This window comes from Myxocyprinus asiaticus, chromosome 41 (assembly GCF_019703515.2).
Source record: "Myxocyprinus asiaticus isolate MX2 ecotype Aquarium Trade chromosome 41, UBuf_Myxa_2, whole genome shotgun sequence".
Classification (NCBI taxonomy): domain Eukaryota; kingdom Metazoa; phylum Chordata; class Actinopteri; order Cypriniformes; family Catostomidae; genus Myxocyprinus; species Myxocyprinus asiaticus.
In genome coordinates, this window is record NC_059384.1 from 33366706 (window position 1) to 33380602 (window position 13897).

General features: G+C 37.6%; 1 protein-coding gene and 1 long non-coding RNA gene across 7 annotated transcripts in view; one reads left to right on the top strand and one right to left on the bottom strand.

Annotated features, from left to right (window-relative positions):
* Positions 1-13897, bottom strand: part of LOC127431841 (histone-lysine N-methyltransferase 2C-like) — a 257762-nt gene that overhangs the window by 171747 nt on the left and 72118 nt on the right. For all 6 annotated transcript variants that reach the window (XM_051682432.1, XM_051682434.1, XM_051682436.1 and 3 more), the window contains exon 3: positions 3726-3823. In XM_051682432.1, the coding sequence (XP_051538392.1) occupies positions 3726-3823 (98 nt within the window). The remainder of the gene's footprint in view (positions 1-3725; positions 3824-13897) is intronic.
* LOC127431879 (uncharacterized) overlaps positions 2318-13897 on the top strand; it is a 33008-nt gene continuing 21428 nt past the window's right edge. Inside the window, exons 1-2 of the long non-coding RNA XR_007895665.1 lie at positions 2318-2445; positions 2996-3087. This is a non-coding gene — a long non-coding RNA (uncharacterized LOC127431879). The remainder of the gene's footprint in view (positions 2446-2995; positions 3088-13897) is intronic.

Below are 13897 nucleotides of genomic sequence, written 5' to 3' on the forward strand. Positions count from 1 at the left end.
CCCCACACCATTACACCACCGCCACCAGCCTGGACTGTTGACACAAGGCAGGTTGGGTCCATGGATTCATGCTATTGGCACAACATTCTGACCCTACCATCTGTGTGCCTCAGCAGAAAAAGATTCATCAGACCAGGCTATGTTTTTCCAGTCTTCAACTGTCCAGTTTTGGTGAGCCTGTGCCCACTGCAGCCAAAGCTTTCTGTTCTTGGTTGACAGAAGTGGAACCCGACATGGTCTTCAGCTGTTGTAGCCCATTCGCCTCAAGGTTCGACGTGTTGTGCATTCTGAGATGCTATTCTGCTTACTACAATTGTACAGAGGGTTTACTGTAGCCTTTCTGTCAGCTCCAACCAGTCTGGCCATTCTCTGTTGACCTCTCTCATCAACAAGGTGTTTCCATCCGCAGAACTGCCACTCACTGGAAATTGTTTGTTTCTGGTACCATTCGGAGTAAATTCTAGAGACTGTTGTGTGTGAAAATCCCAGGAGATCAGCTGTTACAGAAATACTCAAACCAGCCCATCTTGCACCAACAATCATGCCACAGATGAAATCACTGAGATCACATTTTTTCCCCATTCTGGTGGCTGATGTGAACATTAACTGAAGATCCTGACCCGTATCTGCATGATTTTATGCAATTCACTGCTGCCACACGATTGGCTAATTAGATAATCGCATGAATAAGTAGGTGTACAGGTGTTCCTAATAAAGTGCTCAGATAAAGTATATTCACTTAAAATTGCCTTATTCGGATAATAAATGTGATAAAAAATAACCATAGTTAGAGTAAACAATCGAGTTCAGGCAATTGTGTAAATAATCACAATAGGCTTAATCAAGATTTTTTTTTAGCTATAACACCCAATCCTATATCACACTAATGCATATTGAAAGATACAGGTAAATACTAAATTTGATTTATCTGACTCTATTGTTATTAAAATTTAGACACAAAAACAAAAATTTGAGTGTTTCATCTTTCTGAAATATCCTAGGCTATTATTAAAAGATTAAAAAACATCTTCAACTACAAAGTACCTGGAGACTGAACTTCTCTGTACTTTTTTTTTATGAGAGAGGTTCTAGGTGATTATGTGTCTGTGAGGTATTAATCATTTCATCTCTTTTGCTCCGAGACTGTTTGGCTTGTTTTCAAGTCAATTTCAGTTGGTCATTACGGATATATATATGTGCTGCTGAAAAAATAGAGAGAGAAAAAAAGCCTATATGCTATGCTACTAGAGCGTGATAAGAATCTTTTTTTTAAATTATATTTTAGTGCCATTTCATATTGTCTTGACAAAAATCAAACACAAAAGCTATACCCTGCAGTGGAGCCAAAGCAGACATTTGATACTTCATAGAGAAAAAAAAAAAAAATAGGCCTATATCAAGTTAATTTTATTTTCATTCATATTCATATGATCTAACTCCTTCAGGCTTAAGCAGAGAGACTTCATAGTGTAATAAATAGCAACAGATTTATACCCTCGAGAGGTATAATCCCTTATGATAGGGCAAGAGTCACACTTAAGACCACCCTCATACTAACTAGGAAGAGCAGGAAACACTAAAGGCCTCAATATACTTTCGGAGAACTTCTTATTCATTCTTCGTTCAGGGGTAAAAAAAGTTCTAAACAGCTAAGCAACAGTATACTATTTGTGAACATTCAGAACCCACCACACCGCTGTGGGATGTGTTTAAAAGTACATTTAAATATGAGGGAAGCTCAGTAAAACCTAAACTAATGTGACATTAAAATGTGTTATCAATGACTTTATGCCTCGTTCATATAGTTCACACGAGATCAGTAAAAGAAGCTGTTTTAACAACTCGATGATGATTTAAAGTAACATAGGTGCAGTCAAAAGATTTGACATTTTGAATTCATGGCACTAAAGCGCTAACACGCTATATGCGGCGATAATATGCACCGATCACACATGACGTCACACCCGTTTGTTCTTCGATTTCATATGAAGTATATTTGGTCCTTAATGTGATCATGTCAAATTACTGAAGAATTTAAAGTGCATGAATTACAAAAGATCAAGGGATGATGATGATGCCAATGATAACACAAAAATAGCATTATCAGCTTCAGACAGCATGTTTAATAGTTAAAGTTCAGATATATACAGTAGCTACATGAGACTAATGAAATAATGACTGCATTGACTGATATCAAAACCAAGCCCAAAGCTTCAATACACATGTACACACAGAAAAGGGAGGACGTCCAATAATGCCTCTGGCTTTGGGTGGGACAACAATTCCTAAGAGAGTCTACAGCAGTCTTTCATATGGCTCAAAAGATAAGATGCCATGGCTGGTTACCAGACCAAGAAGCATATTTCTGAAAAAGCACATCTCTAATGCCGACTTCCTATGATGAGCGGTAATCAAACCAAAGTTAAAATAACACAAGATTCAGAGGTAAGACACGTACTGGTGTGCCAGCATAATGAAAATACACTTGTTCAATTGACTTTTAATCATTAAAATGAACTAAAACAACAGAATTCTAGAACATTTAGTCACAACTTAATTTCATTGCTTTCTATAAATGTAAACTTGTAAAAATTGAAGTTTACTTAATCCATTTGAGCTGGGACTACATGAGTGCAGCTTAACTCTTTAAGCAGTTGCTATTACATTGACAGTAAAACAGTTTCGCTATCCTTACACTTGCTCATCTGGCATATACTAACGATTATTAAAATAAATTAAGTTGGTCCAACATAAGAAAATGTATTAAATAAACCATAGTAAATCAAGTTTGATGAACCTAATAAAGTTGAGTTAATACTACTAATATATTACACATTCATTTGACCTAATACAACTAAATTATGTTGGCTTAATGAAACCAAATTAATCTGAATGAAAGACAATAAATTACTTGTAAAATTTTTTACACTTCAATTAAGTAAGGGTAACTTCATTTTTTGAGTGTAACAAAGATGTTTTTTTTTTTTTCTGCAAGCGTTACTCATCTGCTATATCACCTCAACACCTCAAACTACAACTGAAAAGGAAAAACGGACAAGAGGGGGTGGGTGAAGCTAATTTTTAAAAGTGAGTAATTCATGAGTCACTGATGACACTAAACAGAATTGCAAAGATAATTACTGTTGCCAAATTGGTTTCCAAAACAATCCCAAATATTCCTCAGGAAGACAAACATCCAAATGGTTTCTTGTTGTTTCTGGGTATTAAATTGAGATAGGAGAAAGTATTCACTTCGAAACAATTACACTCTTTGACTTTAAGGCCAATTTGAATCAACAGCTTTAAAGGAGATTTGTAGTGACAAATAAAAATCATTATGGAATCTAATAGGTTGTCTTTCTCTTTACAAAAGATTACCTTGGACTAACATCTGCCACATAATGCAATCAAATCAAGCTCTGCATTAATAAATGATGCAATATCACTCAATAAACCAAAGGACATCTTGTTTTACACAATCCACCACACACAAACACATTTACATTTATGCATTTGGCAGATGCTTTTATTCAAAGTGATATACAGTGCATTCATGGTACACATTTATCAGTATGTGTGTTCCCTATGAATACAACTCATGACCTTTATGTTGCTAGCACCATGCTCTACCAAATGAGCTATAGGAACTAACACATGAGTGTGTACAAACACAAAAAAATGGGTATTAAAAGTGTTGAGATGAAAGAAAGAAAAACAAAACTCACCAAAGTCTGGTGTGATGTCAGTGTCTTGAGTTGATGTGACATCAGTGGCGTCCATACTGTCATTATCATCTGCCTGAGCTCGACATCGACTGCCATACCTGCAACACAACAAGACAAATCAATACACGACAGATACACAACTCTATACAAGACACTCTACAGACACACGCTGCTCTACAAACACAAAGCTCTACAGATACACTCACACAAGGGATGGGCACGAGTACTCAAACTCGTCAATAGGGATGGTCGATATATCGAATATTCACCATATTATCGCAATGATTTTAAATGTGCTTTTTATTTGGCCATTTAGTTTTATAAAGAGCATAAATAGACTAATTGCACGACCCTTTAGGGCTGCACAATTAATCAAAATGGCGATATGGTCATATGTGATTATTAAACTTCATAAGGTGTTGATTGAAGACAGAAAAACATGGTCAATGTGCACTTCAGAATAATCGGGTGACGTGCTGAGCATGTGTTTTTAGCACTTTTAGAGCAGTTCACATGCAAGTACTGCAGGTTCAAGTTTTCACATAATTCCAAACATTAGCAACCGCTACAAGTTATTATACACATCAACAAACATAGCACAGTATAACAGAAAAGGAAATGACAGTGTTTCACCAGATATGGAACACTGTAAACTGTCACACTCACACTGCACTTTCAGTGTCAAAATAAAAGCTCCAGGTGAAGGTGAAGTAAAAATGACACCTTCAGCATATTCTGAATGCTATTCTGGCGCTGTTTTGGCGGCATGAGGGGGACCTTTACTTATTTAAAACTAATCTAATCCTCAAAATAATAGTGATAATTCAGTACTCTATTATAATAATAACATTGACTGCGTCCCACAGTAATAATTTAGTATTAATTCTGAATTCCAAAAAATAAGTGTAGTTGTTTTTGCACACCTTGTTCATTCACAAAAAATGTCTTAGTAAAAATATATAATGGTAAATAATGCTTTATATTAAGCTACAATGTATCATTGTATATAACATATAAATATAAATGTGCATATAAATGAAAATGATTCAATCTCATTTTCCCATTTAGTGAAAAACTGTGGAAAACATGCCTTCATTATTTTAAATTAAATTTTTATTCAATGCCTTGAAAATACTCAATCTACTTGGCTACAATGGCTGTTTGGATGAAATAATGGTTCCTCTGATTCAAAATAAATAAATAAATAAATAAATAAATAAAATAACTTTTGAGCCATTTCAGAGCAAATGCATAATTACTGAAATATATACTGAAAATTGTCAATAGGCTAAATAATACTGAGATACAGTTTTTGTAGCCATATTTGCCCAGCCCTACTCGGCAGTGACAGCAATGATCCATCATGAAAATGATGATCGATAACGATCATGTGTGTTGTGGCTTCTCACCTAATTGAAATACATTAACAACTATGCACGAACATGTAAAGAAGGGCCTTATTTTTAATTTTGAGATTGACTTTGTCATGATTTTCGGCGCTACCTTGCAATCTGAATCATCACAGCAACTATCTCCTGCCCTGGACAGAAACAGACATCACTCAAGTTCTGTCTGGAGAAGTGGACACACACACACCAGGTGAGTTCTTCCTTTCAAACCGCTAGACGGAGTGAAGCTGAATGGAACAGAACAAAGGGTCTTCAAAACTATGTTCAACTTGACATGCGTATTAAAAACGTAACAATCTCCAGTCAAGCCAACCACGGTTTGAAAATACACGATTCAGACAGCCAAAACCAACAGTTGTGCACACTTATTTTTATTTAATTTAATTTGTTTTATTTTATTTTTTCCATTTTTATCCCCTTTTCTCCCAATTTGGAATGTCCAATTCCCACTATTTAGTAGGTCCTCGTGGTGGTGCGGTGGAGGACAAGTCTCAGTTGCCTCCGCTTCTGAGACAGTCAGTCCGTGCATCTTATCACGTGGCTCGTTGTGCATGACACTGCGGAGACTCAGCATGTGGAGGCTCATGCTACTCTCTGTGATCCATGCACAAATTACCACGTGCCCCACTGAGAGTGAGAACCACTAATCACGACCATGAGGAGGTTACCCCATGTGACTCTACCCTCCCTAGAAACCGGGCCAATTTGGTTGCTTAGGAGACCTGGCTGGAGCCACTCAGCACACCCTGGATTCGCACTCGTGACTCCAGGGGTGGTAATCAGCATCAGTACTCACTGAGCTACCCAGACCCCCCAGTTATGCACGCTTATTAAAATAATTATGGTAACCTGCAGGAAGAGCAGAGAGAGGCACTTTCTGAGAATTCTTCCTTATAATGCACACACAATGATGATGATTGTATTTTTATTATAACAGCCTAAAACTATAAATATGCTAAACTGTGGAACAACGAGACAATGCTGTCCCTCTGACATTTATGTACACTAGGGGTGTAACGGTTCTCAGTAAAAAAAAACTAACAATATTATTCTCCACCCATGATTCGGGAAGCATTGGCACAGCGGTTCACCTTAAGTTTAATGACACATCTGAAGCACAAGGTTTTGTGAAGAAAATAAAGCGTAAAATAGATATGCACTGTTACAACCCCCACTAATGCACCTGAATGGATACGCTCCGCTTGTGTTTCATGTGGGTCAATTTGATGACATCACTGTTCTGCAAGCATTGTGTGTAGTTGAAAGTGGCAATTGGAGAAAACGATCCGCTGACAGAGAAGCCCCCTGCGCTATTCAAGTCTCCTGTCTGGAAACGCTTTCTTTTTGCAGTCAATTACAACAGCGATGGTCAAAAAACATTTACAAAACAGGCACTGTTTGCAGACATCGCTCGACACGAGTGCTGTATATTGGTAATACATCGACATATGATCATTACGCCAAAATCACAGGGGGAAGATAGAGCCGCAGATGAGCCGAAACTGCACACGCTCCCTTTCATTTTTAAGCAAGCACTCAGTGCTCATTCGGACAGGCATAAAACAATAACTAAAGCGATTGGGGTGTTCACTGCCAACGATATGTTTCCCTACTTCGCTGACGAATGTGTGATTTCCACGTATGATTAAAACACTCGAGCCACGCCACAACATCCCTTGTATCCATTTTAATAGCAAAGTTCCTTCTATATTGCTGTACAGCTTTCAAATATTGAATATGTGTGCAGTAGAGTTTGAAATGCATTTTATGTTGATGCATGTAGCGTAATAGTGCAACTGTTGGAAGTGTTTGTTTCCAAATAGATTATTCTTACTTTGGATTTGGCAGTAATATATATATATATATATGTTTTTCTGTACATTGGAAATACCGAACCGTATAGAAACCGTGACCCTAAAACCGTGACACAAACCGAACTGTGAGAACCGTTATACCTCTAATGTACACAGATCAACAATATAGACCACCCACCCATGCCTATCCCTTACACACACACACACCCCACTCTACAAACACACAACACTCTATACACACACACACACACACCACTCTACAAACACACAACACTCTACACACACACACACACCACTCAGCAAAAACACAACACTCTATACACACACACACCGCTGTACACACAGTGCTCTACAAATGATGGGTCAAAAAATCTTACTACATTTAACTATAGTAAAACCATGGTTACTAAATGGATTCTGCAGTATTACTGTAGTAAATCCATGGTTAATTGTATCAAAATAATGGTTTCAGCCAATAAAACCATGGTTACAGTAGTCATGGTTACTACAATATTACTATAATAAAACCATGGTCAATTTTCATTAGGATCCTTAAAGGGACAGTTCACCCAAAAATGAAAATTCAGCCATTGTTTATTCACCCCTTGTTGTTATAACCTAAGTCTAATAAATTATTCTATGAGACTCATGATTGTTATGAAAGCATACGTTAAGGTTTGATGTGAAACAAACCGCAATCTAATGTATTGTTTAATAAAAATGCTCACTGACCGTTATTCTTCTGTGCACGCTCATGAGTCTGCACGCGAGCTTTAGAGCTCTTTGCACGAGAGCAACAGTAGTTACGCAGCACGCGCAAGATGGGGCGTTCAAGTGAAAACTCGTTTTGTTTCGCTTTAACCCTATTCGTATATTACACAGTCTGTGTGTGTAGACCCAACTATCTGGGGGGGGGTGGTGCGGGGGGACCATCTTACCTGAGGAGGTTTCCAGAAACTCCACCGACTGTCGCACGTTATACCTTACTGAAGGACCCGAAAGCAGTCGCGGAACACAGATGATCGCCTCGTGCTTGCACCACATATCTACATTGTGTTTTCTGTTGTTAATATCGCTGGTGGTCCTGCTAAAGTGAAACAAAAGTTTTTGCTTGAACGTCCCATCTCGCCAACAAAAACGGGCTTTTCCAAACAACTGAGATTTCCTACTTTCATTGGATAGTTTAGAAATGCCCATCTCGGTTTGAAAATGGCCACAGATTTGAAAACACCCATTATTGTTTCGCAGTGACCTATACTTGAATCTCTCGCGTGCTGCGTATCTACTGATGCTCTCGTGCAAAGAGCTCTAAAGCTCGCGTGCAGACTCATGAATGCGCAGAGGAGAACAGTCAGTGAACATTTTTACTAAATAATACATTAGATTTCGTTTTGTTTCGCACCAAATCTTATCGTATGCTTTCATAACAATCATCATATGGAACAATTTATTAGACTTCTGAATTATACTTTTGCATTCTTTTGAAGCTTGAAGAGGTGGTCACCATAAACTGCCATTGTATGACATCACAGAGCACAACATTTTTACACAATTTCTCCCTTTGTTTTAAGAGAAAGAAATAAAGTTTTATGGGGTTATAACAACACAGGTGTGAGTAAACAATGACTGAATTTTCATTTTTGGGTGAACTAATCCTTAAATGTTCTCTAATTACTAATTCAACAATGTAATACCTGGATTATTATTCAACATCTATCAACATAAAGTGCATTTCAAACTCAACTCAAAATATATTTAACATTTTGAAGCTGTCCATCACTAGAGAAGGAATAACCTTGCTATTAGTATGGATATGAGAAGGGATGTCATAACGTGACTCGAGCGTTTTAATCATAAGCTGAAATTTCAAATCTTCATCAACGAAGTAGGGCAACATTACTTTTGGCAATGAACAACCCCAGTGCTTTAGTTATTGTTTAAGAATGGAGTGCCTGCCTAAAAACAGAAGGGATTGTGTGCATTTCGGACTAACCTTTTTATACCAGAGTGATGTTGTCATAAATGTCTTTCATATTTGATGTATTACCATGTGTTCATGGCACTTGCATTGAGCAATATCTAAAAACAATGCCTGTTTTGTGAAAAAAAATGTTCACCATCGCTTCTGTAAATGACTAAAATGGAAAATGTTTCCAGACAGGAGATCTGAGTGATGTAAGGAGCTTCTCTCTTAAATTTCTGTTAATTTTGCTGCTACATTATCCAGTATACTAGTTAATAATAAAGTGTTTCATAATAAGCTATACATTTATATTGAAATAATGTGTAGTTAGAGGTTTGTGTTTCTTTACATATTAAAGAGTATTCCCAATTAGTTCCACACAATAATGGAAAGATATTCTAAACTGATTATGCAACAAAACAACAACACTGGTATCGGATCGGGATAGACCGATACTGAGATTTCCGATACCGGAATCGAAAAAGAAAAAGTGGTATCAGTGCTCCCTATACTAAACCTCAATGTCTGTGCTTGTCATAATAAGGAAAGTTCCATCATTCTATAAATTTTTTATTTTTTTATTTATTTTTTATCAGCTGATTACCTGCATTTTCCGCAAATTTGGTTATCGTATCTGCAAAATCCACTTTCGGTCAACCTCTACTACATGCACAACGAGTCCTACAAACACACACCAACCTAAAACGTACACCGAATTACAAGCACACACCATTCTACACATACAGCATACTTCAAACACAGAGCTCTACAAATATACACACAGAGATTTACACACACCCGGTGCTCTACACTGAAAACACTCTACAACACACACCGCACTACACTACACACAGCTCTACAAACACACATTCCTCTACACATACATACACATGCAGCACTCTATATACACACACTGATTTACAAACACTCATGGTTCTTTACACACATACACACTGCTCTACAAATACACACACGTACTAACTTATCTACCCATACACACTCATAAACTGCTCTACAAACACACATCAACTCTACATACACACTGATCTACCCACACCGCTCTACAAACACACAATGTTCTAAACAAAAAAAACACCACATACACACGCAGCATTCTGTATGGTCTTTTCTGGCAGCTGAGGACTATTTTGTACTAACAATCTTAACCTTATCTAGCACTGAGAAAGCACAGAAGTGCTTTCAGAGCAGTGTTAGAGGGCAGAAACCAAGAGCATGGCACACTTGTCAACACAGATACATTTACTACTATACCAAGCAACTGAATTTTTCTAAAACCGAAGACATCATGGTAAAGAAAGTTTGGTCTTTGATCTTTAGTGCTGTTAAGCACTTGAGAATTTTGGCTTATAAACAAATCTGCGTGTGGCCCTGCATGGGTTTTGTGAATGTGCAGCATTTGGTAGGCAGTTGGGGAATGAATTTCCTCTTCAAACTCAACATCTCGTTCACACAAACACACTCTTATTCTTATTTAGAAAGGATTTCACCCAAATATCAACTGCCCCAGGGTTATTGGTGCTGTCCATACTATTTTACACACAGTTTGAGTGTGAAATATGGGTTACTGATCTTCTTGACAGTGCGGGTCAGAGTGTAAGTTTCAAACGCTCCACCCTTCCCCCAACCACATTAACCAACACGTCAACCCGCGGGTAGCAGCCAATGGAGGCTGAGTGTGGCCTGCAGTGAGCGCTCGGCTGCTCGTCACTATGGTTACAAAGTCTAGTTCTTTACATCAGACGTGATGAAGAGGTGAGCTACAAAACCACTACATAGCACACATGCTCCAGGCCTTTTCAGGCAGGTTTTGAGCACATATTTACTTATTCTGCTTTAAAGTGAACTCACAGGTATAAAAAGTCAGGTCAGTTTGTGTTCTTAACTCTTTTTTTCTGTACATGTCAAAATCACTTCGTATTTACTGGCACATGCATAGGAGATCACGGGTCTGTATACACCTGCCATGTCAAAAGTAACTAAATGTTTAACAAAACAGATTTAAACAGATTTGCATTTCCTGAGTTATATAGCAGTGCCTGTAAAGCAGCAAAAGAATAGTGAAAAAGGATAGGTAAAAAATAGGTAGGTTTAGGTTTTAGTATTCGGTTCTACGTTAATAACATTCTGCTTCAGATCTGCTTTTCCATTATCATGTTTTTATAAAATACCACTAATTACAACTAAACTTAAACATTACAATAAAACTTAGGATGAAATTAATGATTTGCGGTTCAGTACGTTTTTCTAATTCGTAAAGCCATTGGTTTGGGAATCGGCTACACTGGTTGCGCTCGCGGTATAGATTCAAAAGAGCCGACTCTTTTGTAGTGCGAGTAGTATGTTAACATTGAAAATGAAAAAAAAAGTGTATTACGAGTGCCCGGATTACACGAATTTTTGAACCGTCAAATGGAGTGTGGAATGTTGGACACGTCATGCACTCACTGCTCACAGCTTGCTTTATGTAGCGGAAGGGGCGGAGTTAAAATACTTTGTGTTTCCTGTATTACTATTAAGCACCGCAGCAACCCTCATTGCTACTGTAGCTACAGCTCAAGATGAGACAAAGTGCTACCAGTAGACCGATTCCCAAACAAATGATTCTTTTGAACTAGTTCTTTTTAGTGATTTAAAAAAGACTTATGAATCAGATGGAGCTGACTAAATTGATTTACTCACTCCAAGTAAACCAAGAACTGTTACTGTGTTATGTGTACTTAAAGGTGCTTTAAGTGATTTCAGCCGTTCTACTTCCACAAGACTGAACCATTGGATTAGCCACGCCCCCTCTTTCCAAAACAGCGAACTCCAAAGATACCAAAACGAGCTTTATTGAGAGCAGAAACGGTTGTTAAAAACAACAGCTGCAAAATAGCACCCTCAACTGACAACTGTTATGAACAACATGGCATAAAAATGCATTATGCCTCAATAATTCGCTGCAACTACAGTACTGTGAAAACGCACAAAATGATTGACAGGTGAAAAGCATTACTGTCCGCGAATCGCGGACACATTTTTGTTCGCTGTTTACAGAGTCTAGTGCTGTCACAGAGACCAGTGAGATATCTCAGGACACTTATTTCATTAATATCTTTCAGGGAGTAGGTATTTTTTTGCATACCTTTTCATAAAAATAAAACAAAAACACGCTTACAGCACCTTTAGCGTTCTGAAGCTTTCACATGACTGAGCCGTTGAATTAGCCATGCCCCCTCATTCCAAAACCTTGCCCTCCAAAGATAATTTTGTGACAAAAAGAGCAAAACAGCAACATTGTTTGTTCCTGTGGATGATTGACAGGTGAAAAGCTTCAATGTCCATGGACACATTTTTGTTTGCTGTTTACAGAGTCTACAGCTGTCACAGAGACCGGTGAGATATCTCAGGACACTTATTTCATTAATATCTTTAAGGGAGTAGGGACATTTCTTGCATACTTGTAACTTTTCCATGAAAAAAAATCACTTAAGGGTCATGAGACTCACGCGTTCATATGACAGTAGTAATGTCGTTTAAAATACGAATTGAGTTTTTGTTGTAGTAAGTGCATACTCAAAAAAATATGACTATCTGGCTATTAAATATTTCATAAATAATAAAAACAATACAAAAAATATTTTTTTTTATTTTTTAAAGGTGCAATATGTAACAATTTTCATGTAATATATATTTTTTTTTTTTTTTTTTGCCAATGTGTGAACGGCTTGTAACGCAACTTAAAAAAATTAGACCTTCCTGGACTTCCTAGGTTGCCGATTAAAGCCTGTAGACTGAATTTCATGCGAAGGGAGCGGGTCGGTTTTGCCGGGAAAATCCAAAGGATGTGACATTTATGCATGCTCCCGAATGCCTTGCCTCAGTTCTCCTCTACCGCTATTCAACAGTGACAACAAACTGCAACACTAGGTAACGTTATCTTAGAGATGGAATCCAGCAAACGTCTGGCTCCAAACACAACACTGACTCCTACAAAATCTTTGAATAAGCCCCAAAACAAAACAAAAAACAAAAAAACAAAAAACATTTACCTACTGAATCCCATCTGGCTAAGCAGGAACGTGATCGTGGTTGAGCGAAAACTACAGTGAACATCGACAGGGCATTTGATTCCTAGAGGGACCTTCGTTCGGTTTTGGGGATCAAAACTGACTCTGAATTGACGTTCTTCTTATTGGACAGGTAAGCTTACATAACTGCAAAGCATGTGAAATATAGTGCCATAAGGATTGATCTGTGTCATTTTAGCTAAACTACAATAACACATGAAATGAATGCTAGACAATGTTCAAGATAATGCAAAAAGACCCATTCATTAGTGTAACGTAACTTGATTATACAGAAAATATATACATTCTATTATTATAAAACAAGAGCGCATTGATATATCAAAATGACAGTTGTGATGGAATCACATCAATATTGAATCGTGTCAACATATTTATAATGTACAGTCTATTTTATAAACGGCTACTGTCATCATCCACCAAATTTAGCTAACAGCTATTGATAAAGCTGGCTAGCTAACTAACGCCAACATAGGCTATCGTATAAATGCAGTCAATGTATCATGCAAAGAAAAGTGATACTTCAAACTACAGTCTCGCATAGTCAGACCTATATCCACACTTTGTTTTAACCTTGTTCCAGCACTGGAGAGTCAAATATAACATACAGTCTCAAAGTTTGTAGTAAAACAACCATAACTGTGTAATTTTAATTATGCTACCTCATCTGTCAGCATGATGTTGGTGAATCACGTTCAGTCTCTTTGTACGTTAAGTCATTGTTTTGGTCGATGCTCGCTCGCGTCCCTATGGAGTGTGTGCACGAGCGTGAGCACGAGCAACAGGTAGCTGGCTGCAGTTCACTTAATGGCCACAGGTGTCATTAATAACAAGGGTTTCTGAATCTTACATACTGCACCTTTAAGTTTTCTTGTCTCTCATGTCTGTAAAATCCACT